Source organism: Tamandua tetradactyla, chromosome 7 (assembly GCF_023851605.1).
Source record: "Tamandua tetradactyla isolate mTamTet1 chromosome 7, mTamTet1.pri, whole genome shotgun sequence".
NCBI classification, from domain to species: Eukaryota; Metazoa; Chordata; class Mammalia; order Pilosa; family Myrmecophagidae; genus Tamandua; species Tamandua tetradactyla.
Genome location: NC_135333.1, coordinates 71211490 through 71229554, shown reverse-complemented (window position 1 = coordinate 71229554; position 18065 = coordinate 71211490). Strand labels below are relative to the sequence as shown.

General features: G+C 36.5%; 1 protein-coding gene across 2 annotated transcripts in view; it reads right to left on the bottom strand.

Moving 5' to 3' along the window:
• Nucleotides 1-18065, bottom strand: part of KLRG1 (killer cell lectin like receptor G1) — a 58445-nt gene that overhangs the window by 11275 nt on the left and 29105 nt on the right. The window contains exon 6 of one of the 2 annotated variants that reach the window (XM_077169970.1): nt 3576-3915. The exons of the other annotated variant lie outside the window; for it this stretch is intronic. Coding sequence (XP_077026085.1) covers nt 3889-3915 — 27 coding nt within the window. The 3' untranslated portion in view covers nt 3576-3888. Of the gene's footprint in view, nt 1-3575; nt 3916-18065 lie in introns of those variants that run through there. 2 annotated transcript variants of the gene reach the window in all.

Below are 18065 nucleotides of genomic sequence, written 5' to 3'. Positions count from 1 at the left end.
TTTACCAACTAAAAGATACAGATTGGTAGAATAGATTAAGAAACATAATCCAGCTATATGCTGTTTACAAGAGACTGATCTTAGACACAAGGATATAAATAGATTGAAAGTGAAAGGATGGAAAAATATTTTCCACGCAAGTTGCAACCAAAAGAAAGCAGGAGTAGCTATACTAATATCAGACAAAATAGACTTTAAATGTAAAGACATCATAAGAGACAAAGAAGGATGCTATATACTAATTAAAGGGTCAATTCACCAAGAAGATATAACAATACAACAATCATAAATATTTGTGCAAAAGAGGATACTATGAACAACTATATGCGAACAAACCAGACAACTTAGATAAAATGGACAAATTATTGGAGACACACAAACAAGCTACACTGACTTAGGAAGAAATAGAAGATCTCAACAAACCAATCACAAGTAAAGAGATTCAATCAGTCATCAAAAATTTTCCTACATCATATGGTAAGAATGTTCATATTTGTATGTTTTCATGTTCTAAAAAAATAAAAATCTTCCTACAAAGAAAAGCCCAGGGCCAGATGGCTTCACAAGGGAAATTTATCAAACATTCCAAAAGAGAACTAACACCAATCCTGTTCAAACTTTTCCAAAAAATTCAGGAAAAAGGAACTCTACCTAACTCATTTTATGAAGCTAATATCATTTTAATACCAAAACCGAGTAAAGATGCTATAAAAGAAAGGAAAACTACAGGCCAAACTCCCTAATAAACATAGATGCAAAAATTCTCAATAAAATATTAACAAATCAAATCCAACAACACCTTAAAAGAATTATACACCACGACCAAGGGGGTTTATACCAGGAATGCAAGGATGGTTTGATGCAAGAAAATCAATTAATGTAATACAGCACATTAACAAATTGAAAGGGAAAATCACATGATCATCTTGATTGATTCTGAAAAAGCATTCAACAAAATTCAGCATCCTTTTCTGATAAAAACACTGCAAAAGATAGGAATCAAAGGTAACTACTTCAATATGATAAAGGGAATATATGACAAATTGATAGGCAGCATTCTATTCAATGGAGAGAGACTAAAAGCTTTCCCCCTAAGATAAGGTACAAGACAAGGATGCTCATTGTCACGAGTATTATTCAACATTGTTCTGGAAGTTCTAGCTAGAGCAATGAGGCAGGACAAAGAAATAAAAAGCATCCAAATTGGAAAGGAAGAAGTTAAAACTGTCATTATTTGCAGATAATATGATACTATACTTGGAAGATCCTGAGAAATCTACAGCAAAGTTACCTGAGCTAATAAACAAATTCAATAAGATGGCGGGATATAAAATTAATGTGCAAAAATCAGTAACATTTCTATGCACAAGCAATGACCTAGTTGAGGAGTCAGTTAAGGAAAAAATTCCATTCAAAAGAGCAACTAAAAGAAATCAAGTGCTTAGGAATGAACTTAACTAGGGATGTAAAGGACTTGTACACAGAAAACTACATAACATTGCTAAAAGAAATCAAAGGAGATCTAAATAGGTGGAAAGACATTGTCTGCTCATGGATAAGAAGGTTAAATACAGTTAAGATGTCAACTCTCCCCAAGTTGATCTACAGATTCAACACAGTACCAATCAAAATTCCAACAACCTACTTTGAAGATTTAGAAAAGCTAATTACCAAATTCACCAGGAAGGGAAAGAGACCCAGAATAGATAAAAAAAAAAAAGAGAGAGAAAAAAAAACCTAAAAAAAAGAAGAATGTAGTGGGAGGATTAACACTCCCAGACTTTAAAACCTATTATAAGGCCACAGTGATCAAAACAGCATGGTACTGGCACAAAGATAGAAGCACTGACCAATGGAATCAAATCAAGAGTGCAGAAATAGACCACCAAATTTATGGTCAACTGATTTTTGGCAAGACCTCCAAATCCTCTGAACTGTGACAAAATAGTCTTTTCAATAATGGGGCATGGAAGAACTGGATATCAATAGCCAAAAGAATGAAAGAGGACTTTTATCTTACATCCTACACAAAAATCAACTCAAAGTGGATCAAACACCTAAATATAAGAACTAGCACCATAAAACTTCTAGAACAAAATAAAGGGAAACATCTTCAAGACCTAGTAATAGGAGGTATCTTCCTAAACTTTAAGCTCAAAGCACAAGCAACAAGAGAAAAAGTAGATAAATGGGAACTCCTCAAAATCAAATGCTTCTGCAGCTCAAAAGACTTTGTTAACTAGGTGAAGAGGCAGCAAACACAATGGGAGAAAATATTTGGAAATCACATATCAGACAAAGGTTTGATTTCCTGTATATACAAAGAAATCATACCACTTAACAACAAAAGAACAAATAACCCAATTATAAAATGGGCTAAAGATATGAAGAGGCATTTTTCTGAAAAGCAAATACAGATGGGTCAAAAGCATATGAAGAGATGCTCGTTTTCATTGGCTATAAGGGAACTGCAGATCAAGACTACAATGAGATACCAACTCACACCTATAAGAATGGCTGCTATTAAACAAACAGGAAACCACTAATGTTGGAGAGGATGTGGAGAAATTGGGACACTTATGCACTGCTAGTGGGAATGTATAATGGTGCAGCCACTATGGGAGACTGTTTGGTGATTCCTTAGGAAACTAAATATCAAGTTGCCCTATGACCCAGCAATAGCACTACTTGGTATATACCCAGAAGAGCTGAAAGCAGTGACACAAACAGATATTTGCACACCGATGTTCATAGCAGCATTATTCACAATCACTAAAAGATGGAAACAAAGCAAATGCCCATCAACAGACGAGTGGATCAACAAAATGTGGCATATACATATGATGGAATATTATGGACAGGAGTGAAGGTGGTTCTGTAGTGGACCTATAAGTAATATTACCATATTGAAGATGAACAAGACCGAAGGGGGTTATATAGGCCTACATGTCCCACTGATTAACAGTAGAAATATGAATTAGTTCTTGCAAGAATTACTTCAAACATATGATTTTTCTACAAAGAGTGTTTAAGTCCAGAGTACAGGGTGAAAACTGCTATTGGATGCTATGAGCTATGTTCAAAAGGAAACCATCGGCACGACCACAGCAACACCAGAGATAAATAATTTGGGGAGGGACACGAGCTAAGAGGAGGTTTAGATTTCCTATTTGGCGAGGGTGTGTTTATTGGTTTTCTTTCCCTCGGGAACAATGAAATGATCTAATTGAGAATGTTGATGGACTGTGGACTTTGGGCCCTCTACATTTCCCTAAATATTCATGCTTCATTATATGCCTGAATTTATGTATTCATATATATTTTTTATTTTTATATATGTATAAATTCAGGCATATGATGAATTAAATATAATATATAATATTATAATTCTATCATTCTATCTCTTCAAAGCATTCTAAGCTCCTTGCAACTTTTCCAGAATCTTCTCCTTATCCATTTAAAAAGCCATTCCAACATGTTTGGTATTTGTAAACCACATCAGCACCCCACTTCTCTGGTACCAAAGTCTATTTTAGTTTGCAAGCTGCCATAACGCAAAATACCAGAAAGGGAAATGCTTTCAAAAAGGGGAATTTATTAAGTTGCAATTTTATGTGTTCCAAGGCTATGAAAATGTCCAAATTAAAGCAAGGCTATAGAAATGTCCAATCTAAGGCATCCAGGGAAAGATACCTTGATTCACGAAGACCGATGATTTTCAGGGTTTCTCTCTCAACTGGAAAGGCACATTGGAGAACACGGCGACATCTGGTAGCTTTCTCTCCAGGCTTCTTGCTTCATAACGCTCCCCCAGGGGCATTTTCTTTCTTCATCTCCAAAGGTCTCTGGCTGTGTGAGCTCTGAAGCTTTTACCAAAATGGTTCCATCTTAAAGGGCTCCAGTAAGCAACCACACCTTGAATGGGTGAAGATACATCTCAATGGAAATCATCTAATTAAAAGTTACCACCCATAATTGGGTGGGTCACATCTCCATAAGAACAATAAAAAAGTTTCCACCCAAGTTATACAGAGAAGATAGGATTGAACAAATGAATATAATTACTGAATCATTGATACCTACTTTAGTCTCCAGTATCTTAGAGCAGCTAGAAATAAAAACCTAAAATTGTGGAATTGTAACCCATGTCAAACTCTGAAATATGTTCTATAACTAAGTTGTGTGTGGTAATAAAAAAAATGTTTAAGCCTTCTAGACTCCTATATTCTGGAGCAGCTAGAAGGAAAGATCTGAGATGTTCAGATGGTAGCCCATGACACTCTGGGATCTGATCTGAAACTACTTGCTGAAGAGTGCTTTGAAAACTATTGCTTTTTTATTTCTTTGCTTTGTATGTATGTCATACTTACCAAAAAAAAAGTTAAAAAAAAAAAAAAAGCTTCCACCCAGCAATATTGAGTAAGAATTAAGGGACATGACTTTTCTAGAGTACACAAAAGATTCATACTAGCACACTGTATACTGATGATCTATTATGCATCAAATACTTGGGAAGAATATATACCAAATATATCCCCCTGACAACATTCTGAAATAGATATTGTTTACATACTCAATTATCCTTTCACTCATTCAAATACTTAAGAGGTTATTCTGAGGCAAGCATTGTGCCTACAGCTGGGAAATACAGCAGTGAACAAGACAGACAAGATACATTCTTTCATGAAAGTCACATTCTAGTAAAAGAGACAATGAAGAAATAAATACTAATCAACTGAAAAACTAACTCTACTCAAGTAATAAGAAAGATCAGTTGGGCAGTGTCCCAATTTGAAGCTATTATGTACCCTCAGAAAAGCCATGTCCTTTAACCCTCATTCAATATTGCTGGGTGAGATTCTTCTGATTATTTGCACAGAGATGTGGCCCACCCAATTGTGGGTGGTAACTTTTGGTTAGTTGGTTTCCATGGAGATGTGTCTCCACCTATTCAATGTGGGGTTGCTTACTGGAGCCCTTTAAGAAGGAACAATTTTGGAAAAAGTTTTAGAGCCAATAGAGCTGACACAGCCAGAGATCTTTGCAGATACAGAAGGAAAACACCCCACAGGAGAGCCTTATGAAATGAGGAGAAAAAACTAGCAGACTTTGCCATGTGCCAGAGAGAATCCATGAATTTCATTGGCCCTTTCTTTGGAGTCAAGGTATCATTCTCTGGTTGTCTTAATTTGGACATTTCTATGGACTTAGAACTGTAAACCTGCAACTTAATAAATTCCCATTTTAAAAGCCATTCTGGGGCGGGACATGGTGGCTCAGCAGGCAGCGTTCTCGCCTGCCATGCTGGAGACCCAGGTTCAATTCCCAGTGTCTGCCCATGTAAAAAAAAAAAAAGCAAAACACCATTCTGTTCCTGGTATATTACATTCCAGCAGCTTTAGCAAACTACAACAAATAGTAATAGAATCAAAATATTTTTAAAATTTCTGAAACTGCACAACACAAATAGTGAACCCTAAGTTAAACCATGGACTATAGTTAATAGTACAATTACAAAAATGTGCTATCATCAATTGTAACAAATGCTCCACACCAATGCCAGGTATTAATAATAGGGTAGTTTATGAGAATCCTGTATTTTTTCCATGAGTGTTCTGTAATTTTATACATGACTAAGGCAGCATTTCAAATTAATTTCAAATTAATTAACCCAGAAAAGGTGGATTATTTCAATAAATGGTATAGTGACAAATGAATAGTCATTAGTGGAAAAATCAAGTGTGATCTTATATCATACTTTACAAAATAAATTCCAAAGGCTTCAAATATTTAAACAAGAAAAATGAAACCATAATATTACTAAAAGAAAACATGGTAGTTTTCTTTATGTAATCTTAGAACAGAGAAGGACTTTCGAATGCTATAAAACCCAGAAAGAAAAGATTGATAAATTTGATACATAAAATCCAAACTTCCTAGTAGAAAAAAAAATCCTATCATACACAGAGTTAAGAGAAAAAATATTTTCAACACACTCAAATGACCTACTTTATTTAGCAAACAAAGAACTCTGTTCTTATAAATCATTAAGAAAAAATCAACCTCCCAATTTTCAAAAAAAATAATGAAGGCTATGAATTGTTAAGTTCCCAGAAAAGGAAATGGCTCTTAAACAGAAGAAAAGATGCTCAATATCAGTCTTAACAAGAGTAAAATGCAAATGAAAACCCATTTTTAACCTCTCAGATTGTGGGAGATCAAAACATTGATGAAAACCGTGTTGGTGAAGGTGTAGGGAAAATGCAACTTCCATATATTGCTGGAAAGAGTGTAAATTCATAGATTTTAGTAGGGCAATTTGGCAATGTCAACAAACATTTAAAATGTAAAAATTATGTCTGTAGAAATACAGTCATTGCAGCATTGTGTGCAAAGACAAAAGAAAGAAAACAACCTAAACTTCCATTAATAGAGTACAGAAATAAATTGTTACAGGCATAAAATAGAATATTATCTAGCCATTAAAAGGAATGAGGTAGCTCTAATGGTTATGAACATATAAAGAATCAAGATATACTGTTAATTGGAAAAAATTAAGATTCAAAACAGTGTACTTATACTATAACTTGAGTTAAATGTGTGTGTTGTGTGTGTGTGTACAAAAATGTTTCTATATAAATAGTGTATATCTGGAAAAACATACAAAATGTCAACAATGTTTTTTCTAGCACATGACACTTAGGTGAGAAGACTCTATTTTCACTTTCAGACCCCTTTGTACCATTTGAATTTTATATTGTGAGCATACACATTTTCAGAACATTGTACTTAATAATTTTAAAGAAGTAACACATGAAGATAACTGTAGACTGGGACAAGAGTTTTGAAGAGAGTAAGGGGATTGGTTATTTTAGACAGAATGATCAAGTAAGATTGACATAGGCCCAGAAAAGAATATATTTTATCTAATTTAGGGCGCCAGAAATTATTAGGAAAAGGAGTTGAATATAGAGTTGTCTGATTGACTCCAGTCTTGGTACTCATTCTATGTTCTTACTGCTTTCAAGTGGAGGACGAAGTATTTTTAAGGAGGGGGAAAAGTATGGCTTACTTGGAACAAGTGTAACCAATATGCTTCAAGAAAGTATTTTAGCATTCTTTACCTGTCACAGCCAGCAGCAGCATTTATTTGCAAATAGTTGCTTGTTAGCTACACAAGGGATTGCAGCCAGAGGAAATCAAACTAAAAACAGAAAGAACTAAGAAAAACCTGTTTGCTACCTCTTACTAGGAATCTTATAGAGAACATTCAAGCCAATCTGTGAGGGATCTCATGTATATAAGCATTAGTATGTGGCCAAACTGGTAAGGCTAGCCACAAGCCACAACAGCCACAGTAGCTAGGATAGGTCCAAAACCTAGAGCAGTTTTGGCATCCATTACAGAATTTGAAATGTGAGCAGTAAGGTCATTAATCCTATAACCACGTGGCCAAAGAGGCAGCTTCTTAGAAAGGGAGAATCTTTTCTTAGAAGGCAAAAGGGAAGGGGAGGGGAGGGGAGGGAAGGAAAGGAAAAGAGAGAGAGGGAGAGAGAGAAAGAGAGGATGAGAGAAAGGGAGAGAAAAAGAATGAGAAAGAAAGAGAGGAAGGAAGGAAGGAGGGTCGGAGGGAGGGAGGAAGCAAGGGAGGAAGGAAGGAAGGAAGGACTTAGAAGAAAAATTAAAAGAAAGGAGAAGATGGTGTATTAAATAGGATAATCCAAAGTACAAATACGGCAATGCAACTCCACTCTAGGGTTCCACACCATCACAGCTGAAGCAAATTAATCCTCTGCTTGGGGCTGAATCCGCAATCTGAGCTCTGCCAGGCCCATATAACTCCCCACTGACATTCTAGTTTGATAATTTGGTTGATGGGGGCAGATTGGTCTCTTTTTGTCTTTATAATTGTTGCTTCCCTTGTTAAACTGAAAAAAGGATGAAAATATTCCAATTATCAAAAGTTTGTTCTACAGAATAAAAAAGAGCAAAACATGGTGAAATAATTTATTTAATCATTTTCTTATTGATAAATATTTGAAATTTCCAACTTTTCACTAATATAAAAGTATAATCAGGCCATAAGCAGAAGCCATCTGCCCATTAGTCTGGGTCAGCATGAAACCTTCATGCCTACCCTTATATCTGCCATACTCTTGTCCCAGTTCTGACTGGGGCCTCCACAATTCAACCATCCTCTCCCTGCTCCCCAACAATAAATCTCTCGGGTGTGCCCACTATAATTTCTGGAACATTGAACACAGGTTACCCTATATTATTACCCTTTACCCAGAACATCCCCTATACCTCTTTGCTTTAATTTGTTTTTTGTTTAATATTTTAAACTTTCATCCACTTGGAATTAACTTTTTGCTGTTGTGAGTGTTGGTCTATCTTGGAAAAGAGACAGAAACTGAGCACTGGGCCAAAGTCCTGAGTCATGTGAAGGAGGGAACAGGACACTGAGGATAACAGTGACAAAAAGGTAGAGGATGGTGTGGCAGATGGTAGGTGCCTCACAGGAGCCATTTTGAATGACAGAGAAATAATGGTCTGGCATCAGTGAGAGGAACACCACCACCCTTGCCACCACCACCACCACTGCCAACACCACCACCATTGCCAACACCACCACCATTCCCACCATCACCACCACTGCCAACACCACCACCATTGCCACCACCACCACCACTGCCAACACCACCATTGCCAACACCACCACCATTGACACCACCACCACCACCATTGCCGCCGCCACCACCACCATTGCCACCACCACCACCACCACCATTGCCGCCACCACCACCATTGCTGCCACCACCACCACTGCCAACACCACCACCATTGCCAACACCACCACCATTGCCGCCACCACCACCACTGCCAACACCACCATTGCCGCCAACACCACCATTCCCGCCATTACCACCACTGCCAACACCACCACCATTGCCAACACCACCACCATTGCCAACACTACCACCATTGCCACCACCACCACCACCATTGCCGCCAACAACAACAACAAAGCAACAACATCAAAATGCAGATTCTCCTCTTGTCACCAGTTCTACTGCCCTTCTTTGTGGGAAACGTAGCAGCTTTGTTTTGAAAGGTCTTAAATAGTTGGGCTTTTGTCACTGTTATCCTCAGTTGTCCTGTTCCTCCTTCACATGATCCAGGACTTTGACCCAGTGCACAGTTTCTGTCTCTTTTCCAAGTTAGACCAACACTCACAATAGCAAAAAATCAATTACAAGTGGATTAAAGATTAAAATATAAAACAAAAAATTTAAAAATTAAAAAAACAAAATAATAATAAAACTATAAACTTATTAGAAAAACACTGGGGAAAAATGTTTAAGATAGGGATTCCAGGTAGAAACCCAGAATCTACAATAAAAAAAAATGAGCGACATAACCTTACTAAAATTTAAAATGTGTGAATAGAAAGGAATAAAAAAATTTCAAAAAGTTAAAAAAAATTAGCACTTGACAAATACTTGCAACACATATGATGACAAGGGGTTATTATCCCTAATACATGAAGAGTACCTATAGATTAATAAAAAAAATGACGAAAAAATCCTATAGAATGGTCGAAGGATATAAACAGCTAAATCAAAGGAAATATAAATAATTAAGTTGAGAAGATGCTCAAAGACACTAATAGGAAAATACTAACTGTAACAGAATGTGTTAGGATTCTTCTGGAAAACAGAACCAACAGATGTGTACATGTATGATGTAAACATTATGAGATTAGAGGAATTGGCTCACACAACTGTGGGATGGCAATTCAAAATTCCACAGAGCAGGCTGCAAGCTGGGTACTCTGATGAAGGTTTCAATGAATTCCACAGGAGAAGCCAGCTGGTTGGAGTAGAGACAGAAATTCTTCTGCCTGCTGAAATCATCAGTTCTCCCTTTAAGGCTTTCAAGTGATTGGATGAGACTTCTCTCATTGCTGAAGACACTCCTTTGTTGACTGCATAGATGCAATCAATTAACTGATTATTTAAATCCACAAAATATCCTCACAGTAACTATCAGGACAGTGCTTGATTGACCAAGGAACTGGACACCATATCCTAGCCAAGTTGATGCAAGAACTTAATCATAATACAGAGATATACCACTTCTCCACCCCCATAATAATAACAATAATAACAATGATTGACCAAAACTTAAAACACTGAGAACATGTAGAGCCGAGAAAGGTGGAGGATCAGCACTCTCATCCATTGCTAGGGGATACAGAATCGCTTCAGGCTTTTTGAAAAGTAAACTGATAATATCTGTTAAAAATTTAACTGGGAATACATTTTGCCCCATGACTCCCATTTTTAGGAATCTGTTATATAAAAATAGGATATATGTACAAGAATGTACACTATAATCTTTATTTTATTTCCTACACCATTACTCCAAGTTTTCTTCTATCCAGCATGTTCCCTCAACCCCACTTTTGACCCCCACTCTTTGACTGGCTTTTCTTACATCTCTTTCCTTCCGCTGAAGCCAGCCTACAAAATCTCCATCCGCATCATTCCTACCATTTGACTTCTCTGTTTACAACTGGTCATGCAATGGTGCAGTATGAAGCCACTAAAAATGTATGGCCTCCCATCTCACTGAGCTCTATGTTGTTCATCAGTGTTAGTCTATAGACAGATGTCTTTCTTTTCCCTTTGTGAATGTTCCAAAATTCTACCTCCCATAGGTTCCCAAATCCATTACTTCCTCCCTCATTCTTAGCACGTGATTTTGTCTTATTTAACTGAAGAAATGGAGCTCATAAAAATGAATGAGACATTTTGTTTCCATCATTTACAAACATTAGAATCCTCACCCATCTTTCCCCACCCATTGGAAAGGAGACAAACCTCTCATCCAAGGTTATCTCTTCCTATTGTGCTTTGGGTTTTATATTCATCTGCGACCTCCAGGATCTTGGACTATCGAACATCCTTTCTCCTGGAAGCACCTTTTAAACAGTTTTATTCACAAACCATGCAATTGTCCAAAGTGTACAACCAGTGGCTCTTGATATAATCAAATAGTTATGCATTCACCACCACAATCAATTTGAGAACATTCTCATTTCTCTGAAAAAAATAATTCCATACCCTTATCCCCCATATAATTTATGCTTACCTTTGGTATAATACCTTTGTTACAATTGATGAAAGAATATTACAATGTTACTGCTAACTATAGTCCTCAGTTTGCATTAACTGTATTTTCCCCACATACCCCCACATCCTTTTATTAACACCATGTACTAATGACAAGCATTTGTCCTAGTTCATATAAGAACTTTCTTATATTTGTACAATTAACCAAAGTCATTGTCCACAATAGTTTTTGCTGTTATACAGTCCAACGTTTTATCCTCTAGCTTTTCTTCTAGTGACACATATGACCATAGACCTCCCCTTCCAACTATACTCACTCAGAATTATTAATCACAATTAGAGTACTATCTCATCACCTCTATCCATTCTCAAACATTTACAATCAACCTTATTAAATATTCTGTACGCTTTAGCATCATCTGTCCGTTCTCTACCCTCTTTCTATCTCCTGGTAACCTATAATCTAGATTTTAATTCCCAGGGTTTGCTCATTATAACTATTTCATATTAGTGAGGCATACAATATTTGTCCTTTGGTGTCTATTGGCAATTGTGAATAATGCCACTATAAACATTGGTATGCAGATATCCATTTGCATCCCTGCTTTCAGTTATTCTCAGTATATATCTAGTAATGGCGTCTGCGTGCATTTTTAATCTCTCCCTTTCAACTGAATTTTTCACCCCAAGTTGTAAAATGTACTATTGTCTCCTAGCTATATTTTAAAAACATATTGACCCTACATATAACCTGAATTTAGATATTATCTCTTTCCTTCCTGTCATAATCAAACTTCTTAAAAGAACCTTCTGAACTCATATTTTCCACTTCCTTACATCCTATTCGCCAGCTCACTAAAATTTCACAATTGTCACCAGCATACCAATTAACCATGATGAACAATTTCCTCCATATCATCAATTTCATTGGATATTGACTTCTTCTCTCATTATGCTACTTTACATCTCCTTAGCATTTGATATTGATAAGTGATCCCTCCACCTTGAAATTGCTTCCCTTAGCTTTTATCACATCCCTTTCATACTCCCACGTGCACACCAGAACAGTTTTCTGTCCCCAACTCCTACTCCTTCCCTATCTCAGTATGAATATGAAAACTTTGTTATTTCAGAGTTGTGCAATGAGAGTTTTACTAACAAGAGAAATATTTGTCTCATAGATTTTCCAAACTGAAGAATCTGAAAGTAAAAACTTATAACCCTTCCAGATGAAAAGTCATCATTGCCATGAGGAACCTGTAATTCATCTCAAGATTAAATGATCATGTCATTTTATTGCTTACAACCATTCGGTAACTTTTTGTTAAACTTAAAATAGAGATAAAATCTGTAACATAACCTACAAAGCCTTACATGGTGTGGCCCCTGTCTCCCCGACCAGTCTCATTTCAGGTTTACATATATATATATTATACTTGTATAATATATATAAGTATGATATATGTATGATATATATATGATATATATATATATATCATACTTCTTGCCTCAGTACCTTTGAACATGCTATTCCTGTGCCTGCTATCTTCCTCACTTACTTACCTAATTAGTCCTATTCATCCATCAAATACCAATTCCAATGACTCTTCTTCACGGAGACCATGTAGACCAAGTCTTGTCTTCTTGTTTAGCATCTCATTTAATATTTTACTTTCACAGCACTTACCACAATTTGCAATTACCATAATTCATTGATTTAAAACACATATTGTGTTTTAGAGATGTGTTAAAACACATCTCTAAAATCAAGATGCACATTACCATTGATAGTCTTAAATTTGATGACATATAGAATGTATTATTAAGTGTGAGTATTTGTTAAATAACTACCTTTCATACTGAACTATGAATTTCACCAAAGTGCTGTTTTGCTCACTCTTATTTTCCCCATGCCCATTACAGTCCTTGGCATATAATAAATGCTCAGAAGATATTAGTAGAATAATGAATGAAATAAAGAAAAAAAATAATGAATGAAAGAATGAATGCTGTGAAGAACAAAAATCTGGATCCAAGTAGCCCTCCAGAGATCTCCCCAAAATGGCTATACAATTAGCACTCCATAAGGTGTAACTCCAAGTGTCATACAGCTGAAGGCTATACTTTGTTGGTAAGCAAAGATTTTAAACCACTCTTAGTTGGGTAAGAACAAAGTCAATACATATTTAAGTGTATTGAAGAAAATAAAAAGGATAATTAGTAAATGTCAGAAAAACTGTAAATAGTGTGACCAGTTAGCAGCAAAGAATAACACATTCTTAATACCCCTTATAAACCTAGCTGTCACCTTGTAAAGTTAGAAAATTCAAAGTTGGTTGGAATATTGTATCCAAAGGGCAAGTGAAAGGATGAAGGTCAAACTGAAAGGAATTCTTTAGTGGAGTATGTCAGGATTTAGTATATGGTCCTAACTGACATGTTCAAAATTTTATCAGTGACTAAACACCTGAAGGACAGGCTTATAAAATGATACTGTGTTGAGAGGAGTCACTAATAAACTAAATGTTGGAACTGAGATTACAATTTTGAGCTTGAAAGGTAAGAAGACAAAACATGATAGTAACAGACTGAAAATCATGACTTAGTCTCAGAAATCAATTGCACAAAAACAGGGTGCATGGGTGGTTCAGTGGTAGAAGAGTCAGCCTCTTCTTTGAAGCTTTGAAGCCAGGCATTGACTACTCTCTAGCTGTGAAAGTCCTAGATAACATATTTTTTCCAATATAAGGCTGTTTCTTCTACACTGAAAATCTGTTCAAGTGATTTCATCAATTATCTTAGCTAGATCTTCTGGATCACTTGCTACAGCTTCTACATAAGCACTCAGTGTCTCACCTTGCCCTTTTATGTTATGGAGACAACCTCCTTCCTTAACCTCATGAACCAAATTCTGCTAGCTTCAAAGTTTTTTCTGGAACTTCTTCAGGTCTCTCAATTTTCAGAGATTGAAGAAAGTTTGGGCCTTGCTCTGGATTAGGCATTGGCTTAAAAGAATATTGCAGCTCTAGATCTATAATGTGAAGAGACAGAGAGAGTACTAAAAAAAATCAAGAAAATCAAAATAAATAAAAAAGAAAAGCCCAGTCTCAGATGGCTTTACCACTGAATTCTACAAAACATTCAAAGAAGAATTAATATCAATTGTTCACAGACACTTCCAAAAAAAAAAAAATAGAAAAGCAAATTATTCTGTGAGGCCAGTATTACGGTCTTACCAAAACCAAAGAATCCACGAGGAAAAAAAATCTACAGATCAATATTTCTTATTAATACGGAAACAAAATGCCTCATCAACATACTAGCAAATTGAATCCAGTAACATATAAAAAAGAATTATATACTATGAGCAAGTGAGATTTATTTTAGGGATGCAGGGTTGGTTTAACATATGATGATCAATTAACATAATGCATCATATCAATAGAATGAAAAACCAACTATCATATGATCATCACAATAGATGCAGGAAAAAAACGTGCAACAAAATCTCACATCCTTTGATGATAAAAACACTCAACCAATTAGGAATAGAGGAAACTCCTTCAACTGATAAACAGCATTTAGGAAAAACTCACAATTAACTTCATACTTAATGCTAAAAGACTGGATGCTTTGCCCTAAGATCAGAACAAGTCAAGGAGTTTGCACTCGCCACCTCTATTCAACATTGTACTGAATATTTTAGCCAGGGAAGTTAGGTTAGAAAAAGAAATAAAAGGCATACAGAGTAGAAAAGAAGTAAAACTGTCTCTATTAAAAATGAGCAAAAGATCTAAACAGACATTTCTCCAATAAGCACATAAAAAGATGCTTAATCTCATTAGCTCTTACAGAAATGTAAATAAAAGTCACAATGATTTTCTATCCACAAGGATAACTAGAATAAAAAGTCAGACAATAAGAAGTAAATAATGGTGGGAGGGACAAGAGTTAAGAGGAGGTTTCGATTTCCTATTTGGTGAGGGTGTGCTTATTAGTTTTCTTTCTCTTGGGAACAATGAAATTATCTAAAATTGAGAATGTAGATGGATTGTGGACTTTGGGTCCTATACATGACGCCCTATGAAATGCAGGTGGCTGAAGGATGCACTGACAGTGAAGTAGATTGGCAAACAATGGTGTATACTCATGAATGAAGGTTGTACTGCTACAAAAAGGAACAAAGTCGTGAGGCATGCAACGATGTGAATAAACATGTGGGACATTTGGTGAGACAAAATAAACCAGAAACAAAAGAACAACAATGGTATGGTCACCTTTAGAAAATGCTTATAAGAAAACAGGGGCCTAGGGACTTCCGGAGAAGATGGCGGCTTAGTAAGACGCGCGGGTCTTAGTTCCTCCTCCAGAAAAGCAACTAAAGAAACAGAAACAATACAAAACAGCTCACGGAGTCACGACAGAGACCAAAAAAGACAGCGTACCCCATTCTGGAACGGCTGAACGGGTAGGGAGAATCCACTGCTGTGAGATACCCAAGGGGTGCACGTTTTCCCGGCTGGGGTGGCTGGCGTCTGGGGTCCCCTCCACGCACGTGGCTCCCCGGTCTGACGGGGAACATTGGATAGCGGGGCCCTCCCGTCACACTTGGCGTCTCGGGCCAGCTGGGCAATTTGGACCGGCACTCCCCCAAGCCACGGCCAGTGACCCCCGCCTCCACGCGCGGTTTCCCGGGCCGACTGCCCCGCAGACAAACGACCGCCACGAGCGCCACCTACTGGGCAGGAAAAGAAAAACAGAGCCCAGAGATTCCACAGAAAAACCTTTCAACCAGCTGGGTCCCACACCCAGGGAGATCTGATCAAATGCCCAGACACCAGCAGAAAATAATGGATGACGCTCGGAAAATTGAAGATATGGCCCAATCAAAGGAACAAACCAATAGTTCAAATGAGATACAGGAGCTGAGACAACTAATGCTGAATATACGAACAGAAATGGAAAAACTCTTCAAAAACCAAATCAATAAATTGAGGGAGGACATGAAGAAGATATGGGCTGAACAAAAAGAAGAAATAGAAAATCTGAAAAAACAAATCACAGAACTTGTGGGAGTGAAGGACAAAGAAGAAAAAATGGAAAAAACAATGGATACCTACAATGGTAGATCTAAAGAGACAGAAGCTACAATTAGTGAACTGGAGGATGGAACAACTGAATTCCAAAAAGAAACAGAAACTATAGGGAAAAGAATGGAAAAACTTGAGCAGGGAATCAGGGAACTGAATGACAATATGAAGCGCACAAATATACGTGTTGTGGGTGTCCCAGAAGGAGAAGAGAAGGGAAAAGGAGGAGAAAAACTAATGGAAGAAATTATCACTGAAAATTTCCCAACTCTTATGAAAGACCTAAATATACAGATCCAAGAAGTGCAGCGCACCCCAAAGAGAACAGACCCAAATAGGCGTTCTCCAAGACATTTACTAGTTAGAATGTCAGAGGTCAAAGAGAAAGAGAGGATCTTGAAAGCAGCAAGAGAAAAACAATCTGTCACATACAAGGGAAACCCAATAAGACTATGTGTAGATTTCTCAGCAGAAACCATGGAAGCTAGAAGACAGTGGGATGATATATTTAAATCACTAAAAGAGAAAAACTGCCAACCAAGACTCCTATATCCAGCAAAATTGTCCTTCAAAAATGAAGGAGAAATTAAAACATTTATAGACAAAAAGTCACTGAGAGAATTTGTGACCAAGAGACCAGCTCTGCAAGAAATACTAAAGGGAGCACTAGAGTCAGATACGAAAAGACAGAAGAGAGAGGTATGGAGTAAAGTGTAGAAAGAAGGAAAATCAGATATGATATATATAATACAAAAGCCAAAATGGTAGAGGAAAATATTATCCAAACAGTAATAACACTAAAAGTTAATGGACTGAATTTCCCAATCAAAAGACATAGAATGGCAGAATGAATTACGACCCAGCAATACCACTGCTAGGTATCTACTCAAAGGACTTAAGGGCAAAGACACAGACGGACATTTGCATACCAGTGTTTATAGCAGCATTATCTACAACTTCAAAGAGATGGAAACAGCCAAAATGCCCATCAACAGACGAGTGGCTAAACAAACTGTGGCGTATACCTACGATGGAATATTATGCAGCTTTAAGACAGACTAAACTTATGAAGCATGTAATAACATAGATGGACCTAGAGAACATTATGCTGAGTGAGTCTAGCCAAAAACTAAAGGACAAATACTGTAAGGTCCCACTGATGTGAACCGACATTCGAGAATCAGCTTGGACTATATCATTGGTAACAGAGACCAGCAGGAGTTAGAAACAGGGTAAGATAATGGGTAATTGGAGCTGAAGGGATACAGACTGTGCAACAGGACTAGATACAAAAACTCAAAAATGGACAGCACAATAATACCTAAGTGTAATGTAACTAGGTTGGAACACTGAATGAAGCTGCACCTGAAATATGGTTTTTTGTTTGTTTGTTTGTGTGTTTGTATCTTTTGTTTTTGTTTTTTTCTTTTTCCTTTATATATATATATATATATTATTAGTATTATTATTTTAATTCTCTTCTCTATATTAACATTCTATATCTTTTTCTGCTGTTTTGCTAGTTCTTTTCCTAAATCGATGCAAATGTACTAAGAAATGATGATCATACATCTATGTGATGATACTAAGAATTACTGAGTGCATGTGTAGAATGGAATGATTTCTAAATGTTGTGTTAATTTCTTTTCTTTTTTTTGACTAATAAAAAAATTTAAAAAAAAATAAAATAAAATAAAAAAAAAAAAAAAAGAAAACAGGGGCCTAGATTGTAAGCTTTTATAGCAGACACATTAAGTCCCGAGTGGTGATTGTTATTTCTGGATTTTGAGAGGCTGTTTTATATATATAACCTGATATTTAGAGATAAGAACGAAGC